Here is a 20,548-nt window from a genome sequence, read left to right as displayed (position 1 = left end):
TTTCCTGTTTCAGTGACGTTGATATTATTTTTCTTCAATAGGAACAAGGTTAACCTGTTTTTTTTTTTTGTAGATTTTTTTTGGTTTTCGATGTTAACGTTTTTAAATTAAGCTGATTGCTTCTGCCCTCTGTGGCTGGATGAATTTGCTAAGCAGCTAGTGAGGGGAAGCAGACCAAAGTTTTGTATTTTTGTTTTCATATTTCAGTTCTAGAGTAAGAAGTCTTTTCTTTTTGTACACTGCAAGGTAAAGATTGTGAGGACTTCAGAGAAAGCATTTTTTGCCTCCCATCTTTGTCCTTTGGGCTGAATGAACGGCAGACTTCCAACAACATTGTTCAAGAATCACAATTGCAGCTGAACAGAACTACTGGCCATTAACAATGTATCAATATATTGATCTTAGCAGTCTGTTTGATTTTTCACAATAAAGTTTACAAAAACTTATTGTTTGGTGTTTTTTTCTGCTCCAAAACCTGTAAGTGTGTGCACCAAAGGTTCTGCAAGTAGAAACTGGAGCTGCGCCTACGGTCATCACTTAATATGATGAAAACAGTTCTTTAATCATAAGCAGCATAAAATATGACACATTGACACTGATATGGAAGTATTTGAAATCTAGTCCTTGTACATTCTTTTAAGAATTAATTGGATTACCTTCAAAAACTGTTGATTCACATTTAAAAAAATGCATATTCTTTCTAGTCTGATATTATCTAGGTTATGATGTGTTTTTATATAAGATGAGACTTGTATTGAAGTTTGTTGAATGAGTTGCTTCCTTTCTTTAGTCAGAGCTTGACTTAGTTTCTTCTAATGAAAAACACCTTCAAACAGGTATTTGAACCCTTAAAGCTTTCATGTCTCTCTGTCAGCTCTGTGTTGCTTCCAGTGTTGAGTCTTAAGTGTACAGTAGTAGATTTCGTTTTCCTGGTGTTGCAGGCTACTGGAGCTCTCCCGTGTGGCCCAGCTTTCACTGCTTGTGTCTAAAGTGGGAAGTAGATCACAGAAATGGGGCAAGGACGGCTGAACATATTAACGAAGATAGGGGGCACAACTTGTGTTTTAACCAAATAATGGTACAGATAAGTTGTTTTAAATGGGGTTTATTTTTTGTTATATACACAAAGTTGTATGTGTGTTATTGGTTAAGTCATACAAATGCTATTTTTATGTAATTATTGGACTTTGAACATTCTTTGATATCACCAAATCTTCTGTAGAATCAGTAATAAGATTAAGCAGAAATTAAATCAACTCCCCACAACTTGTTACTTCTTATAAAAGTCACTTTTTTACCCTGTTTCTTGTTGTAAGCTACAAACGATTAGCTCCCTTGCTCCTTTTTTTTTCGTTATCGGCACTAAAAATCTGATTCGCAATAAATCATGTGATTTTCTTGTCGGTGCTCTGCAGAGGAAGGACAACACTTATTTTGTGTTTTTAAAATGGCATGGCTCACAGGGTGTCCTGGCTCTTTAAGAGCTACAGTGATACCGAGCAGAGCAGAGCAGCTTGGATCCAGACTGCAGCACATCCTCAGTTGCAGCTGCTAACCCACCTGACAGCACGGCGAAGCAAGCAAGCAGCGCCGGGCCAGCCTCCTGGTTCACATCACAACAACAGCGGCGTCCTGGAGGGGAATGGAGGGGGGCACCTAGCCCACCTGCTGTGTGACTAGATTACCTAGAAGCGGAGGCGGTCAGCGGTCCAGAAAGATGGTGTCTTGGATAATTTCGAGGATAGTAGTGTGAGTATGGGGCAGGGCTGTTGTGTTTAACCGTTAGCCACATTAACGGCTCCTCCATTCATCAGCTGTTTGATGCTGAACGCTGCGCCGCTCCGATTAGCTAGGTTTCGCTGCTCTCTTTTCCATTTCTGCCATGTTTTAGGTACAATTCACGGGTGCTTATAAATAAGCTCACTAAACTGTTATAAGGTACTAAAATAAGCAATGTTCTGTCCCAACCTCTGTCTCGTTTCTTTAGTAACGACAGTGATGCAGTATAATTTGCATCCAGCGCTTGCTAGCCTCTGGTTGCTATCGTGTGCTGGCTAGCCCTTTAAGTGCTGCCACCTTACATACAATATGTTGGCAGGTAAATAAGCTGGTAACCATCTCAAGTGTTGAAGTCAAATCTGATTAATATGGATGACCCGCTGCAGACAATGAAAAGGGTCTTTAAACCGCATGGTTTTGGCGTCTTGGAAACCGCACAGCCCAAAAATTGCAGCTCTGACTGCACAGCATCTCAACACCATATGGTACCATGAGTTGGTAAAATGTTATGGTGAGGCAGTTGAGCAGGCCAGTCAGTGATGATACCTATACATCCATCCATCCAGGGCTACCTTTTGTCCAGATCAATTTGGAGGAAGTATATGTTTTCAATATTATCGGACAGCATGTTTTGATGCACAGATTAATTTGTCCTGTGTTCAGAGAGCAGAACCAAGAGTCTAGGCCTCTACTTCCACCTGTACACATCACATCCAATAGAGCGGATGACTCAACTAAAGTCCGCTGTCATCACCCTGGTCCTTTCTGCTGGCACTGCTACCATCACTGTTATCTTTGAGCATCTGATACACCTGTCTTCAAATGACCCTGCCAGTTTTCATGTCTGCCCAAAGTAGCATCCTAGCATTGTCTTTTAAAGACCCAGGTGTAGAAATGTTATCTTTGTTCGTTCCCATAAATACTCTGCTTGCTTGGTATACATGAGTTAAGGACAATATTGACAAATAGTTCCTTTAAATGGCTTCCAGCTGGCTCTTCTACTTCACTATGCCTAAGGTGATCATGTGTCAACTGGAGGCAAACAACAGGAATACAATTTAAAAAAAGGCTTCTGAAAATACAACAAAAGAGCCATCTTTCCTTACCTTTCTTTTATGATCTACAAATATAGCTTCCTATCTGTGTTAATCCATTTTTGAACATTAGAATGATTAGCTCTGACCAATTTATGCACAATATCTGATGTTTTAGCCACAGGAGAAATTCAGAGAAGCAGAACACACAGAGGCACTGGGAATCTGCTGAGGGAATCTACTGGGGTAGAGGCCTGCTGAAAGTTGCCTCAGCTTACTGTACAAAGCTGGGAAGTGCTGCACACATGACTGAGCAGCTCAGTAACTAAGTGGGACAGAAGACCTACTTTAATGCCTTGAAAACCAAGATATCCTCAGGCTACCAACATCTGGGAACACAAAAACCCACAGGGAGTTCAGAAAATGATTCATCCATAGATAGGTAATGGTATTCAAAACCAGAAGCAGTGGTTAACACTCTAGAAATACAGTCTTTACTTTGTAAACTGCATTCTCTCTCAGTATTTTAACATCCTGTCACACCAGCACAGATCAGCACTGTCACACAGGATGCCCATCAAAAACACAAATCTGTGTGCTCAGTGTTCCACTCTGTGTGTGGACTGACACATGGTGAGCCACCTCTGGCAGCCTATTGTGTGTTTTTCCACTTGAACTGGCTGCAGCCTTCCTGACTCCATGATCTTTCCATTATCTGCCTCTATGCATCAAAGCCATTGTGTTTTGAAACGTTACTGCTGGGCAACTCTCTAATGTAACATCATCACTCAGATTGGACTCTGATAGCGTAAGTAGCCCTGGAATACAGGCAGCAGCACTTTCACATTAGCTCAGAGACAACATAGACAACCTGCTTTCATAAGCAGGCACAAATTTGTTAGGTGTCAGACTTGGCACCCAGAGGCCATGTTCCCAAGCTGGATCCCTCTTATCTGACCCGTGTTTTTCTGCTCCTCTGCCTTTTTGCAGCCTTGCCTTTGGGACACTCTACCCAGCATACTCCTCATACAAGGCTGTCAAAACGAAGAATGTGAAGGAATATGTGAGTATCACCTCCGGACAATAAACCACAGCAGAGTGTTTTTTTACTTTTAGTTGTTATGTCTCAGGCTGCTCTTTACTGTTTATCTTTGACATGATATTTTAAATACATAATTCGATCAGCCTTGTTAGGCAAAGCTCATGGATTACATTGAATTAAGGCAAGACATGTCAGAATGTTTTCAGTGGTCTATACCCATATCCTGGGTATTTTGTTTTCCATCACCTAAAGATCTTAATATTGTGAATAGTTGATAACTATTTACACAGTCCCTGATGAAATAATGCAACTGAGGATCCAAAGTCAGATCAAAAACAAGGCTACACCTTTTATACGCCCATTTAAAAATGTCTTTCCCTGAACTTAAAACATAGTTGTCATTTCCACATGATACTAAAAGACCTCCAGACTACAGTGTGGCAGCATCCTTTCATCTGTTTGATGAGATGATTATTTTTATCCCACATAAACAGAGACTGTATGAATATGCATGTGCCTCACAAAGATTACATAACGGCCTGCTGGGCTGCAGACTGTGAATACTCATCTGCATCATATAGTTCATTCGTTTACATTTAAGGGTTGTAGACCAGTCAAATGGTTCTTAAAAATGATGATCTGAGAGGGGAGACTATTTTAGAAAATGTCTTTATTAAAGAAATCACACTGGAATTGACCAATAAAACAAGTAACACCATCCTGTGCAAAATAAGCTGTTAAAGTTGAGTGCACCTGATCTTGTTGTAGCCTATATTGTTCTTAAATGCAGAAAATAACCCAGATCCATAGCTCAAATGTTTATGTGTTTGTTTTTCCTGATTTTCCTGATGTTCCTGCATTTTCCCTCTGGGAGTTAACATTTGTTATTTTAAAACTTGGCATTGCTGTAGCCCAGTATTAAACATTAGCTCTGAGCTGGAAGACAGGTTGGAGTCTGGAAGCTATGTGCAACAAAACTCTGACACTATTTAATCATAATGATTAAAGAAAGTAGTTATAGATCTAAAGGAAAATCAAGGTTTGGAGGTTTAGAATCCTGCTCTGTCTCTTTCTGGAGCCAGGGTCCTCCTTGCTTACCTCATCACCGCAAGGGATGGAAAAAAAAAGGGAAAGAGGGGGGATCCAGGAGGTGGCGGTGGATGTAGCAGCACTCTGGCCCTCTGCCCAGATTTGCACTGGAGAATAGTTTCCTCCTGTGTGGTTACCATAGCAACTATACTATTGCCCCCCCCCAATCGCTGCAAAAACAGAGAGCTACATAAGGAAGAGGGGGACAAGGACTGAAAGATGCCATTTGTAGAGCTGATGTTTTCCTCCCTCTTTTCCCTTGTTTCTAAAGAGCTGAATGAGTCAGCATAATGTGTTTATACAGCCCCATCCCTTTGGCTTAATGCCTTTATATACTTTGCAATACTTTTCTGTTTCAGTGAATTTGAACGTTAATAAACCTGATCCTTAAGGATGTGTTTACACTGAGTCAATCGGAACTACTTTCCTTTAGTGCCTACTCCTCATCTTTGATGTTTAGAAAAAAAACATGCGTTTCCTTTGTCTCCTGGAAATCAACCACGCATACTGATCTGATCTGACAGGACTGAAACATATGCTACAGTTCTGCATTGGATCGCCTGTTTAGCTCCACGTGTCTCAGCATGTGCATGCTAAATGCTGTGTGTTTTCACGTGCTATATTTGTCATGTTGGTTGTCCTCACATCTGTGATCTTGTGTGTGTGTCTAGGTGAAGTGGATGATGTACTGGATAGTGTTTGCGTTGTTCACTACAGCAGAGACAGCCACAGACCTGCTGCTATCGTGGTGAGTCTGGAGCTGCTCCTCACTGTGACCCATAACTAGCTCGTGATACATGTACTGATTATATAATATCAATAAAAGCTCTCAGCTTGCCTAGTATGAAGTATTAATGTATTTGGTACAATGATGTTTGATTAAAGAGCCCTATTTTTATTTTGGCATAAAGAATTATAACATACACTGATTTTTCTGCCTTCATAAATATTAGATTAGCAATTTATCTTTTCTAAAGGTGTGTCTGTCTTTGTAATTCAGGTGTCTTTAACCCTGTGAAGCCTGACTCATCCAAAAATAGCCAATGGCCAAAATAGCTAATTTGCAGAACTCAGATTTATATTAACACCTGTAACAAAAGAATAATGGTAGATCATTTTGTTTATGATATATTTTGTATCACATTGGATAAATTGGGAATTTTTGGTAATTTTTTTGAGTAAAGTTTTCTTTTAATGCCCAAAATACTTATTTCAAGAAATTAGTAACATTTTAGATATTGTTCATATTGCAACATCATCACATTTAGCTCTGATTTTCCTAAAAAGAAGTAAGTGAATGATTATATGAGAGCAGATGTTTTTTAAAGTGCCAAAACACAACTTCAGCTGCCTGTAGTGGTATGATAATCCATCCTAGAATACATAAAAAAAAAAAAAACTGTTTTTAAGGAAACTATTCATCATGTAGATGAGATAGAGGTCTTTGAAACTCATTTATGAAAAACGAGATGTTCGGCAATGTAGGGTTAATTTTCTCAAAGCTTTTGTGTTGTTTTGTGTGTCTCTTCTGATGGTATTACTCTTTTTTTCATTTCTCAGGTTTCCATTTTACTTTGAGCTAAAGATTGCCTTTGTAATCTGGCTCCTGTCCCCATACACTAAGGGCTCCAGCGTCCTTTACCGTAAATTTGTTCACCCCACCCTCTCCAACAAAGAGAAGGTGAGAGCATGATCTTTAAACTCATTGATTCCCCAAGGATTCTCTTCCTCGTGTCTACATTGAAGTATTTAGATACTCATGTTCTCTTATGTCTTTCTTTTTCTACTACTTTGTTCCAAATTTCTCAAGTTGATGTCTTTATCTGTGTTCTTGTGTCTTAGGAGATAGATGAGTACATTGCACAGGCCAAAGACAGGAGCTATGAGACCATGATGAGGTTTGGAAAGAGGGGTCTCAACCTGGCTGCTAATGCTGCCGTTACTGCAGCCACCAAGGTGAGCCGTTTGTGTTGAAGGTCTGGTTTTAAATATCAGCTTTACCTCTTTACAGAGGCTATTCATTCTAAAACACAAACACAAGACGTTGATGTGTCATTCATTTGTCTATCCTTTATTATGTAATGTCTTTTCTTTTATAGTTGATTGTGTGGAGGGTGTGTTTAACCCTTTTAGACTCTTTTTTTAACCAGTTCTCTTCAGGTCGCATCTTGACCGATCATATTTTGTTTCTAATGAGAGAAATTCTGTCGGCTACTTTTTAAGCGATCATTGAGATGTTGGAGCTTCTGCAAACACACTTTTTCAGTTGAGGAAATTAAACTTTCAAGTAATACTTAATTCAAAAGATATGAAAAGAACAAACTAAATCTTCATTCTGGATCAAGTTGAATCTAGTTGAGCCACCTCTAAAGTAAAATTGGTTGCAAGGTGTTGTCTTCATAGATACACTTTACAAACAGGGTTGTTATTTTCTTTCAAGTTGTGGAAAAAGCTAAAGGGGCCAGTGACACAAAATAGCTTGTACAAGAAATAAATGGGACATTTATATTTAGAACCCTGCCTGTTGATATTTTTTGCCAAGAATTTCTGTCCCATGTTGTCAGCCTTGTTTGGAAAAACTTGAACAGCCAGTATTTAAGCTTAGCACGTGAAAGAATAAATAAAAACAACCCTACGTGATAAGTCATTCCTTTTAAAAGTTGAGCGATGCAGAGTTCAGGGATCATTTATAACATGCTGTCACTAATCTGTCGTGTTTTGTGTTTGTTTTTTTCTTGGATGTCCAGGGGCAAGGTGTGCTGTCAGACAAGCTACGCAGCTTCAGCATGCAGGACCTGACTCTCATTAACGCTGATGATGAGCTGTCTCTGCACACGTCAGACTCCCGCATGAGAAGGGACCCCATGGATGAGATGAGCTCAGGGTCCAGCACGCTGCCCCGGGCCAAGAGCAGCACAACACGCCAGAGTAAGACTCTACAACACTCACAACCAACACCAACAGCTTCACATGTAAATGCAAGAAAGCATTGCATATAATTTGTGTTCATACTGGTGATTTAGCTGGAATTTCCTTCGAGGACTCTTTCTTTTTTATGAGCAGGATTAAGGGTAATTGGACCAAGTTAAGTCATGTGATTTAAGGCACCATAGAAAGGGGGGGGGGGGTTGAAAACATGTGATTCAAGTGGGAGGAGAGGCTTTGTGTCTCACCATACTGCTGGCTTGCTGGCTCACTGGCTGGCTGTGTGGGCCTGGTGAGCTGTGAACTGAATACAGACACAGCTAGCAAACATAACAAAGTAGCACATTTTGGTTTAGCACATTATATAGAAACCATGCAAATATCAGACTGCTGACTGCTGTGGTCAGCACCTTTTTAGATGTAAACATTGGTCCAAATCAGAAACTAACTGAACAGATAAATCATGAGCAGTAAGTGTGTGCTGCCCAGAATACACTGCTGTTAGAGAGATGCAGATTTTCCCATTTCCAGGGAAACATTCCGTATGGATTTAGTGTTTTTTACTCACGTTTCTAGAGTATTTTCTTCCTCATAAAGCATTTGAAAAATTTCTGAAAGACAGCTTGAAGAGATTTTGCTCCATAATATCTCAAGTGTTTGAGTTTATATTGTAGCTCTGTATTTTTTTTATGTGCCTCATTATTCATGCAGTAATTTAAGTGATACATTTATTAGTCTAATTCCTACATTAAAAAGGGGTTTTATTGAAGCATAATTTGGTGAAAGAACATGTTTTAATCAGCTTTATTTATTTATAGTTACGCCATTGCTCCTCACATCTTGTGATCAACTCAGCTGGTCATGGATGTGGTTTTTATTTGGGACTTTCCATACAAATAAAAACTTGGTTGGTTTGATTTTCCACATCCAGAAATCAGTACTGCAAAGCAGTGCTGCAGAGCCACAGTCTCTCCTGATCTTTGTAGCTATAGTTCACGTGTCAAACTCAAGGCCCGTGGGCCAAATGTGGCCCACCACTGCATTTTATGTGGCCCACGAGAGCTTAAAAGGTCTGATTGTCTTCAAGTAAATAAGTCAAAAAGGTGCATTGGCCATAAACTATGTTTCCCAAAATACCTACCGATTATGTTACCTGTAAAATGACGGCATCCCACCACTAGATTGCATTGTTCCCAAATCAGTGCCATTTTCTGAACTAGTGGAAATGAGAAATAAAATAAAGATCCCAAAATGTCCAGGAAGAGAAAAGCTGATGCAGATGAAGGCTGTTTCAGGAAAGATGGGAAGGCAAATATAAGTTTTTGCTTCAAGGAAAAAAACTGGTATGTCTTTTGTGCTATGAGGCCGTGGCGGTTTCAAATAGAACAACATACATCAGCATTTTGAGTACGCCAAAGTGAGCCTTCAAGAAAATCAACAAATGGAGCAAGATTTAAAATGCAGAATTCAACTACAGCAGGATGCGTTTAAGAAAGCCACAACCAAAAACAACGCCGTAGAATAGAACTTTGTCATTGCAACAAGTACAACGAAATTGCAAAGAAAAAAAAAGAAATTGTAAAAATTGTAGGCATTGAAAGCCAGCTTTACTGAGGCTGAAGAAATGGCCTGTGCTGCAAAATCTTTGTCAGAGGGTACATTTTTGAAGCAGTAGTTGCATTTACTTTGCATTGTCTTACACTTACATCTAGCCCTTTGAGGGCAACCATAATGCTGATGTGGTCCTCAGTGAAAATGAGTTTGACACCCCTACTTTAGTTGCATACAGTGTGCTTTCATTCACCCCAACTTCTCTACCCAGAAGTTATGATGGTGAATTGGCAGGACAGACTTCTGTCTCGAGTGACTTTCTCTTTTTCTTACATAGCTAATGTTAAATGTTGAAAGTGGTTGAAACTAAGAGTGTGGGTTTTTAACAAGGCCTCGTGCAGCATCTGAAGTCATTTGAGCAAAAACACACTTTTAAATTCTCTCTTGGTTCTTGGAATTGATGAATTGTTCAAGGGGGGAGAGTTGGTCTCTACTGGCCATGTCTCTCTTACGCCTCAACTTGTATTCCTTCTTATTGTACCTTGTATACTTTTTCCTCCTACATGCTTGTAACACTAAGTAACACCAGCATTTTATTGCACTAATGTTTTGTCTTTTCATGCAGCTCGTTCATTGGCCCATGCTGACGATGCGTCGTCCCAACACAGCTCTGACCAATCAGACACAAGAACTGAACACTCTGATGATGATGTGGGAGAAAAAGCTCCTAAACGCAGCACCAGCGTCAAGACAACCAAGAAACCTGCTGCTACTAAGACAGAGGTAGGATCAGTGGACATACACACACACACACACACACACACACACACACACACACACACACACACACACACACACACACACACACACACACACACACACACACACACACACACACACACACCAGTGGTGAAAAAGAACACAGCCCCGCCACAAAGGGACATTTGCGATCCATACACCCCTAACACACACATACACAAAGACATGTAAGCACAATCTGAACAAGACAAGCTTAAAGATAAAATGGATTTTGTGTTTTCCAGTGTTGTTTTGACTCACAGGAGCGTGATTGAAACTGTCTTCATTTTATGGTTATAAATTATTAGAAGGTTTTATTCATAATATCAACCAAAACATATAGTGCAGCCCTGTTTCTAAAAGTTAAGAAGCTCTGTGAACATAAAAAGAAGTAATTTGCTAAACACTAAAACTGCATAATTAATAGAAAATAATGGTAAAAAAGGCTGCATATCAAATGTTAATACTGTTAAATTTCCTTTTTTGGAGGAATTTGTTTGTGTATTCTGAGTTTGATGACAGTCATTGATCCAAAAAGAATTGCAGAGAAGAATTCCAGAAATCAATGCTTTGAATTAAGCTGAATTTATATACCTTTATTTCTCAACACTTAATGCTACCCAACAAATTAAACCTGAATTGCTATAGTCATTTATTTAATAATTTATACATTTATGAAGAGAGGGACCGAGTCGTGCCAACTCACTGCACTAACTGAAAGGGAAGTAGAGAGGCTGCACTTGATATAATAATTTAGCAGAGTTTATTAACATGAAGGGTTACTGGGCTGCAGCATCATTTTACTGTATGTTTTATTTCTTGTTATGCACATGTTCAGACCAGTTCAGCACTCACTTCCCTCTTACTATGGAGCCATGCTGTTATATGTGCAGAGTGTGGTTTGGTATTGTCTTTCTGAAGTAAGCAAACAGTTAATTTGACATCATGTGTTGCTTTTAAACCTGTATGTGGTGTCCAGCATTAAATGCTGCTGTCCTCTGGCTGTATAAAGAATGAATGGTCTTTACTTTGCCCATTGGAAGATATGAAGGTATGAGACCACCTCCCTGGGTTTTATCATATATGCCAGGTTCAGCCATGACAGGCACTGAAGTAACCTGATGTCACAGCCACACTGTTAACCAAAACATGTATCAAACTTGAAGATAGAACGATACAGAACCCCTTAAAGTCACTGCAGCCCCAAGGTTTGAGGCAGACATGTATGGTTATGGAGCCTTGAATTAATGTTAGGCATGTTTTCTTGTGCGCTCCTCCCTGCTCTGCTTCTCTGGTACAGAATGCAGCAGGAGTCTGTATTTGTGAACAGAACTGTCAACCATGATGTCATGTCCCATCTTTTTACATGAAATAAATTTCTCAGTAAAATGATCACTTGGACATAAAATCAGAGTGATAAGAAATAACAGATAAAAGAAACCATGTCCGAGGAAAAATATGGGAGTAGTTTTAAATGTACAGTTGGACTGTCATTCCATCTGTTAGAATGACTGTTCATGACCTGTATCACAGCCAGTTAGTGTCCATTTTAATACAATCTACAGAAATGTACATGTTACCCATGGTGTATAGTGGCAGTTTAGTAAAAACAGATTTTCTATTTTTCAATTTGAACTGTGAATTCTACAGGTAAAACTAACTCTCAGTCAGAACTGTGACATTAAAATTCAGCTGAATTTGCATAACTTTTTTTTCATCTTCTTCTTGCTATTTTTGATTGAAGACTTCTCGAAAACAACCGTTTGAAAAAGGCTTTCTGGTCAACCTATTTACAGAAGCTTCTTCCTGTCCTTCCAGCTGCATCTTTCGGTCTCTTTAGGACTGAACAGTTAATGAAATTGAAACTTACATCATAATGTAGAAGATTGCAATTTTCCAATCGCAAAAGCTGCAATTAAAAAAAAAAGTTTCATGTACACAGACCTAAAGGGAGTAAAGTAACTTGTACTTATTCCTCCTTAGAACCAGCAGAAGTCAATGCGCTGTTTTTCTTGCAAAACCTGAGCTACACAGATCCATGCAGTAGAATGATTGTGGCTGGCCATTCTCTTTGTTCACTTTATTCTGTTTGGTTTGTTACTCCTACTGACAACTGAAGGTCAGCAAAATTTCACAGTGTTCCTTTTTCTTTACTAGTTAAAAAGTGCAGGAAAGAATTGTTTATATGCTGTCAGTATCCTTTGTTGTGTTGGTCATATTATAGAGTGATTTATTGTTTGTGTTAAGTGATTAATGCAGACGATAAACATCCCCCCCAGAAAAGTGCATACTAAATTGCAATCTCAATATAGATCCAAAATGATCACAATTAGATTATTTTCTAAAATCTTACAGCCCTACTTCTATTCTTGTACTTCCACTGTCGCAGGAACACCAGGAGAAAAGCTGCAGTTTGGGCACAAGTCATTTTGTATTCCACTGATGTCTTCTGTATATTTTTGCCCAAAATTTCCAATCCCATAATTCCACACATTTATCTTTTTGGATAAAATTGTAAATAAATGACATTTTTATTTACCACAAAGTCCAACAATGCAGCACGATAATAATTTGGTAAAAAAAAAAATTGTGGCAACATTTCAAATCTCATTTAATTATCTTACTTTATAACAAAACGATGGAACCATGCCTCTTATTTTTCTTTTTCTCATTTTCCGTTTTGTCTGCTTAGAAAAAAAAAGAGTGTCGTGTGTCTCTCCCAAAACTTGTCAACTATTTCATCAAGGCTTGGTTTGCCATCATGTTTTTTGGACTAATATTTTTCAGGAATTCCTCACCTCTCATCACAGAACTCAAAGATCTCTTTGAGTTCTGCAATGTAACGTTTAACCTGTCAGGAGACTCAAAAGAATAGATTTCTCCTTTCATAATACCTTCTGACTGGATCAGATGGATGCAGGATTGCTGCGAGGATGCCGGGCAGTGGGGTTGTTGATTATGATGTCATCAAGCCTTTTTCACAGACTTGACAAATCTCCCTAGCCTAAGAAACATTCATTAGTTTGAACTTAATAAACTACTATTTAGGAAGACTACACTGAAGTTAAAAGGTCAAATAAACTTTATGCAGACATTTCTTTACATTTTTATCAATCGGCTACTGTCACACTTCTCTTCTTTACCCCTTTGCCTTGATTTCTGTTTGCTTTCTCCCTTCTCCTTTTCTTCTCCTCCCTCCTGTCTCCTTCCTTTTCCTCTGCAAGACTCAGACCAAGACAGCGAAGAAGACGACAACAACAAAGAAAAAGACCACAACCAATAATGCAGAGACACCACCATGAGGCCTATTATCCACCTGCCTTCACTGGCTCCACCCACAGCCTGCAGGCCTCCCTCCCTGTTTGGTGTCCACACAAACACACAGACACACACTGTATATAATACACACTTAAGATTGTGTCACTCTATCAGGCTTCAATCCTGGTATAGGGCAGGTTTGGTTTTAGCAGTATGTGGCCACAGATTGATTTTACTTTATTCATTGACTCTGATCACAGTCAGGATATGTGTCAATGAATTATGCTGAAAGCTGGTGAGAGATGAATGCATCAGTTCTCCCTTTTTCAAAACCTTATGACATGTGAAAAGGTATAAAGTGTGATCCTCCCTATGTTTTTTTTAAAATTGGAGTTCCTTGTTGTCTCTGGCATACTTTTAAAGTGACAGTTCACAGCTGGGCGTGAACTGTGTGAACAGGGAGCAAGTCTGGGTTCTTATCTGGGACAGATGGTGATGGTAGTTGTCACCTCCCCTGAACAAGCAGCATTTTTTTTTTTTGCTGTAGTGTAAGATTTGAAGTGAGATCTTTCTTCAGCTGTGAAAGTTCAAACTTTTGTATTTCTCCATCCCCATGCCCAAGCTCACCATTTCATTTTAAAGGACTACATGAAATGAGCCTGTTTTTGTCTTCCATTTTACCTTAAGTTTGTTGTTTGGCTGCATCTCAGGCCTTGGAGCTTGTGGTTTAGCTATCCCCTTTTGGTTCTGCATTCATGGGAGTGAGTCTGTCTCTGTTACATGCAGTTCTCTCACACAGCATGTCAGTTACAGCACAGGAGTTTCATTGTTTTCTGTTATCTTTTTTTAATCCTTTCTCGAAACATGACTCGTTAAAAGTATATGAGTTAGTTGTCCTTTCTTTTAAAGCTTCTCTTTGAACCAGTTATTTCAGCCGTGTGATGTTGGTGATAACTATGATCAGCTGTGCAAATCAGAACCTCTTAAAATAACGCTGTAACTGAGTGATGGTAGTGCTCCCTCCAAATACAAACAGTAGTCTAGAAGTTGCTGTTGTTTGTTAGGCACATATCTGCTTCCACCTCAGTGATGATGTGTTCATTTTTGTGTTATTCATTAGAGAGTGAAGCAGCAGATCTGCACCTCCTCGCCCCTTAAATGCAGCTGTGTGCTAACATCTTAAAGTGTTTTATCATCTTAGGTTCCAGGGTAAGGCTAAGCAATATGGAAATAATAGACCTGAAACTACTATCAGGAATCGTTTACGATGGGGAGGGAGTGTCAGACCAGGCTGTGGGTGTTTCTAAAAACACTCTGGACTTTACTCTGTGGCTCTCTTTAGGCTTTTTGGGCCTGTTTCTCTCAGAGTGTTCTGTAATGACAGATATGAAAGCATGACTACTTCTGCTGTCAGTCCTGCTGTCTGCAGTGTGGCACTAGTCTGAACCAGTAGGGGGAGACAAACCTCTTAACTGTTGGCTGAGCTACTAAACAACATGTAAAAACACTGTAAATAGTAACCTTGACTGTACATACTGTATGAGCTTGCTTGCCTTATAATTCTCTGGGCTTCAATCTGTTTAACATTTAATCATTTGTGTGCTTTTAAAATTAAAATTAGTTTGGACAAATCTTTTTTTTATTGCAAGCGGAAGAAGATCAACTTCACCTGAGTGAACTTCTTGCAAAAGCACAGGTTTGTTGTTTTTATTTACATGCTGACCTTTTTGCTCAGCCATTTAATTTTAAGACACTTTAAGTTTCCTCGGCAACAACGTGATCTGGCTTAAGTAAATTCATCTCTTGTCATGTACTCATTTAAGATTTATTATAAAGTTTAAGTATTTTAGGGCAAAAAGTCATTTTTGTCTTACTTTTTGTTTTTATGTTTTGCACCAGGGGCAAAAGAATATGGCACATGACTAAAATACTTGCCCTTTAAGAAACAACTCTTTATTTTTATCCTCTGTTTATGTCATTCTTGGATGTTTCTTATTTAAATAACCTTTTCTTTGTTTCCATATTGTACACAGGGTTGTTAATTTGTATATTGTTTGTGCCAATTCTCAATGCTCCATGTGAAAAACCAATACAGTATGTGTGCTGGGACAATGGTATCTAACAAGGTCATGTATCAGTTATAAAACTACTAATAAAGGAATTAAAACCAGTGTGTTACTAAATTTAATTACTCAAACAAAATCATTTAACTACTCTGCTGGTTTCTGAGGAAAGCCAAACACCACATTCAGCTTTTGTTTAAATGGTTTCTATTTAGCCTCAGCCTTTTAGCCCTTTTATTATGGTCATAGGCTGTATATAATGTAGTGTCCATGACATCACTCATTTGTTTCTGATTCAGTGTTTTGAAGCCTGTTATCAACAGAGGCCATATTGGAACTCAACTCATACTGAACTCAACCTAGCTTTGTTCGAGTTTCAATTAGGTGAAACGGCTACATTCTGCCTGTCTTGTTTTATGGAGGCAACAAAATGTAACCTAGCAACAGTGACTTAAACAAGAGACCACATTGTGCACACATATAAATGACTGGCAGGTCACCGAAAAAAGGACCAGTTTTAGGTAAAACCAGTAGTGGATGCACTGGTGTTTTGGGAGGGGAGAAAATCCAGCTGACGAAGACCATGTCCACTAGTAGGCAGGTATATATTTTTATATGTTTAGGCTTGCTATCCATATGAAGCCGCAGTTTCACATCACTAAAAATAACGTTTTTGGAAAACTCAGTCCAAAGTGATCATTTTTGAAAATTCTGGTTTCATGGTTTTAGAGCCTTTGGTTCTCAATCGGGGGTTGATTCTGATTGGGTGGCATGAGTTTCATGTCTGAAAAACACTGCAACACATGGGTGTGGCATGCTTCAAGCCACACTTATCTATGGATTTTCCCATCGTGGACGAAAGTATTTTTTCTTTTTAATTAATGATAGGGGAATATTAATTTCTGAAAATACCCAGCTATGTGTGTGCAAGTCCTGGAGAGAGTGCAGAAAAAGATACTCACTAAAGGCATTTGGCACTGAGTTACCTGGGCACTCCTGTGCCTTGCAGTTTCCTTAGATTTTTCTTTTCAACTTCAATGATTTACGCCAATAGAAAAAAAAAAATCTATGCGTGAGGCACACTTTTTCTCTTTCTTTTTAATACGAAGAAGTTTTTATCTTAAAGATGGTTCAGGACAGTTAAAATGTAGAGTTTCACACTCTCTTACTTCCTTCTCAACAAATTACACACATTTTTTGTTTAATCTCTACATGTGTTAAGTACACTGTAAGGCCAGAGGTTTCACCGTATGCAGAGATGTTAGACAATTGGGAAAAAGCACAGCACACACAGAGTCAATGTAAAGATTTTTATTGTCTGGTTCAGCACAGGACAAACAACAAAGATCCAGAAAAAATACATTTGAGTAACAACAGTAATCATTCATTTAATTACAATTGGTGCCCAAACTTGTTTTTTTAAATTAAGAAAAGATGTATGAAACAAATTCTCCCTCCAAAACATCCACAAAGTGGTCATGAGTTGAGGACACAGAAGAGACAAGAGTTCCAGGAATTTTTTTTTTTTAAAAAGTCACAATAGTAATCATCAATTTGATTACTATTGGTCCCTAACCTTTTTTAAATTATCATAAAATGTATCAAACAAATTCTCACTCCAACATATCCACAAAGCAGCCATGAGCTGAGGACACAGCAGAGAAACTTTCAGGAAAAAAAATATTGAAATTAGACATTAAAGGTGTTGTAGCATATTTATAGGGATATGAAAGAGCTTCATGGGGCTGTTGTCTTGTAAAAGATCCTCCATATCTTTTTGAAACAGTAATACCACCGCAGTGTTTAAATCAGTGTTTATTTTTTCTCTGATTTGTGGGATTAAACTGTTTTGAACCATATCTGACCAGCTTCTTTTCAAATTTTGTTTTTCCTTTTCATGAATATCCAATTTATAAATACACCCCTCTCCATGTCCGATATGATCTTCAATGGAACAACAATTACCCTGGGCCTCTTTGATTAGCTCTTCAAGTTCAGATCTAATACCAGGTTTTTTTTTACCAATACGTTCTAAATATTTTGTAAGACTCTTTGTGTCCAGTCTGAGTCGGGCTGTCTTGTACTGAGAGATTGTGCTGACAGGATCTGAGAGCCAAGAATAATCAAGGTCTTTAAATGAATCAGGATTATTCAGTCCCCAGAACTTTGTGAAGCACACTGTAGTAGTTATCCCATATTTATTATACCACTGATCAGCTTTGTCTGCTATTAAAAACATACAGGGGCAGTGTTTACCTCTCCTCAAACACGGGCTGTAGTAGGAGTATATGAGAATACTGTCAACTTTGGTCTTAATTTGGCTCAAAAAATCATCCAGTTGTTGAAGTAAGATTTCCTCACTATGTCGTGTACGTTCACTGGAAGGGTTGTCTTTACGGTGGCTTGGGCCAACCCCACCAAAAAATTCTATCAAACCACCTTCCATCAAAACAATAGAAAATGCATATTGATTTTTCTTTTCTTTGTATTCCTTGAAGTAACGTCCAAAGTTATAGTTCTTTAGATAAGGTATATTTGGAGGTACCAGATTTTTACTTTCCATATTACCTAAACATCTCCTTACCTTACCATAAACCTGTTTTATAGGGCCATCTGTTTGACTTCTAAATATTTCTTGTAATTGTGATGGACTTGTATGAAGAGGCAATAAAGTGTTATCAGATAGATGAGGCAGTGGCTGATGTGAAACTTTTTTTCTCTTTGGACTGTGGTAGGGACTGTAAAGGGAGCGTTTTTTGGAGTAATAAATGGAGCACTTTCTGTTAATGTCCTTTTGATCTAGGAGCTCTACCCTAATCCTGATGTTACCATGATTTGTTAAAATTACATTAAACCCTAATTGTTCTGTCTGTTCTTTAGCCCAATTTCTAAAATCTGGAGATGTTACATCCATAGTTTCAGAAATACCTATGTTTTCTTTGAATTCTAAAAGGGCACACCCCAAAGTGAAAATGAAAGGACTTTCAGGTGGTTGTTTCAATAATATGGAGAAAAAATTCTTGATGACCAAGGGATTGTCCCTTTTCTGCTGCTCCTCCTCACTAGACAAGGAATAAAAAAAGGTTGAACTTCATTAAAAAATGAGCAAGTCATCATCATTTCATTCTTAAACTGAATTCAGTTAAAATATTGGATTATTTTTAGATAACTACTGAATCAATTTAATTAACAAAGAAAATGCATTAATAATGATAGTAATAATAATTTAAGAGATGGCTTGGTCCTGTGTTGGATCTTCTGTCGTTAGTCAGATTCTAAATACTCGTAAATCCAATCCTAGAGTGAGTCAGCTCTTATCATTAGAGCTTACCTGTGGAATGAGTTTGGCTGTAGCTCAGAAGAATCTGTGCAATCCATCTCTTCACCAGTTTCTGGAACTTCCCCTCCACCCTTATTAATGTGTAGAGAAACAAACACATTATTACTGGCTTGAACCAAGTGCCAAGTTAGAGGTGTTAATAATTAACTTGGATAAAAACTCAGCAGCTTATTTAGAATTACAAAAATATTTAGTATATTTATTTCACTCTTTAAATAGTTATTGCTTAGTTGTGTCCCCATTTTGTCAGTGAAAAGCAATCTTGTTTACTAAAAGGTCAAAGAAGAAAAAAAACAGTTGTTACCATTATCGTCAGATGTATTTGGTGGTTGAATAATGGGTCTCCTGACAGGCACATGGGTACGAGGTCTCTATATGATCAAAAAGAGCAGAAAATACGATCATTTACTGAGCTGGTGAGGCTTATGTTGGATTTTCTGTACATTTGAGTTGGACCATTTCACACTTAACCCAACCTCACTCCAGTCCATGTAACAGGACTGAGTCAGATTTTATTTCTTGGAGCGTACCTTTGGGATGAGTTTGGCTGTTCTTGAGGAGAACCTGTTGCATCCATCTCTTCAAACATTTCTGGATTTTGTTGTCTGCCTCTGCCCGCCTTGATTTACGACAACAACAACAAAAAAACTGTCACAGAGTGCAGACAGAAAACTAAAACAGATCTGAAAAAGGGAAGCTTAGGAGAAACATTTTCAAGATTAACTCAAGAACCAATCCATTGACATCAAAAGATCTATTTGATGTTGATAAACAATAATATCATAGTAAATATAATATTTTTAGAATTTAAGTGTTAATTACTGTTAAAATAGAGGGTATTAAATGTCTGTTAACATTTTACTTTATATTCCTTTAAAGCTTAGCTCATTGCCAAATTTTACGCATAAATAAAAGGTACAATGTAGCATAACATCACGTGGCGTAACATGACGTAACTTAAAGTAACATAAAGTAATGTAATGTAAGTTAGCAATGGAAAACGAGGAAATTGTATTCCCAAAAAACATTTCTTGACTTACCAGATGCAGGGGTTTAACACCCCCTCCCCAGCAGGGGCTGACGAAGCTCATTTTCTACAGAAATACACAAGAGAAAACTTTTGTGTACTTGTTAACTCTTACTGGCTGATAAGTTTAACAATTTTTCTCTAGATAAAAAGGTTTGCCAGCCCCTGCTGAGTGTGGACCGATGTTCAACTTCTGTTCTCTTAGTTTATCTGAAGTGTGCCCGGCAATGTCTGTCAGAGGAAAACAAAGACGAACTGAGCTGTCTTACTGTTGGCAGTTTTATATGTCCTTCTCTTGGCCAATCATTTTGTAGAGTCTGTTGTTGACTCAGCTCAAACATTTAGGGTGGGGCATTGATGTGTGCTGTCTTAACAAGCTACAGGAAATGCTGGGCAATACTTAAGTAGCCCTTAAGAGAAGAGTATACTTACTGTGGTTTTGTCGAAAGAAATGTTGCAGTATTATAGTATGGATGAGTAGTAAAAGATAAAAGATAAAAGAGGGCATTGTAACATGATTAAAAAAGTCAGGCCTGTTCATTTAAGTCAGGAAAAAGCTTATCACCCTCTCTCTGTGAAACTGAAAACCTCTCCCCTCTGGGCTGTCATTTCCTTGTTAGACTTTAAGTTGTGATTTCCACA

At 38.3% G+C, this 20,548-nt stretch overlaps 1 protein-coding gene and 1 long non-coding RNA gene across 2 annotated transcripts; one reads left to right on the top strand and one right to left on the bottom strand.

Moving 5' to 3' along the window:
- Nucleotides 1-1,484: 1,484 nt before the first annotated feature.
- Nucleotides 1,485-17,062, top strand: reep2 (receptor accessory protein 2). Its single transcript, XM_074673957.1, has 8 exons — nucleotides 1,485-1,749; nucleotides 3,804-3,876; nucleotides 5,616-5,692; nucleotides 6,505-6,625; nucleotides 6,787-6,900; nucleotides 7,692-7,872; nucleotides 10,046-10,203; nucleotides 13,443-17,062. Exons 1-8 carry the CDS (start codon nucleotides 1,718-1,720, stop codon nucleotides 13,518-13,520), a joined length of 834 nt encoding a protein of 277 aa, XP_074530058.1. The 5' UTR covers nucleotides 1,485-1,717; the 3' UTR covers nucleotides 13,521-17,062.
- Nucleotides 17,055-20,144, bottom strand: LOC141793338 (uncharacterized). The gene is made up of 5 exons (XR_012598404.1): nucleotides 19,920-20,144; nucleotides 19,410-19,498; nucleotides 19,184-19,250; nucleotides 18,871-18,950; nucleotides 17,055-18,601 (listed from the first exon to the last, which is right to left on the bottom strand). It is a non-coding gene; the product is annotated as an uncharacterized LOC141793338 (long non-coding RNA).
- Nucleotides 20,145-20,548: the final 404 nt, after the last annotated feature.

The sequence above is a fragment of the Halichoeres trimaculatus genome, unplaced genomic scaffold (genome assembly GCF_033239565.1).
Source record: "Halichoeres trimaculatus isolate MK-OKI-2021-1 unplaced genomic scaffold, fHalTri1.1 fHalTri1_scaffold_7, whole genome shotgun sequence".
Lineage (NCBI taxonomy): Eukaryota > Metazoa > Chordata > Actinopteri > Labriformes > Labridae > Halichoeres > Halichoeres trimaculatus.
This window is presented reverse-complemented; position numbering and strand designations above follow the sequence as displayed.

Bases quoted from the DNA above. Each gene is read 5' to 3' on its own strand.
- reep2 (XM_074673957.1), top strand. From the start codon at position 1,718: ATGGTGTCTTGGATAATTTCGAGGATAGTAGT. The intron at 6,901-7,691 runs GTGAGCCGTTTG...TTGGATGTCCAG, and splicing joins CCGTTACTGCAGCCACCAAG to GGGCAAGGTGTGCTGTCAGA. The intron at 7,873-10,045 runs GTAAGACTCTAC...CTTTTCATGCAG, and splicing joins GAGCAGCACAACACGCCAGA to CTCGTTCATTGGCCCATGCT.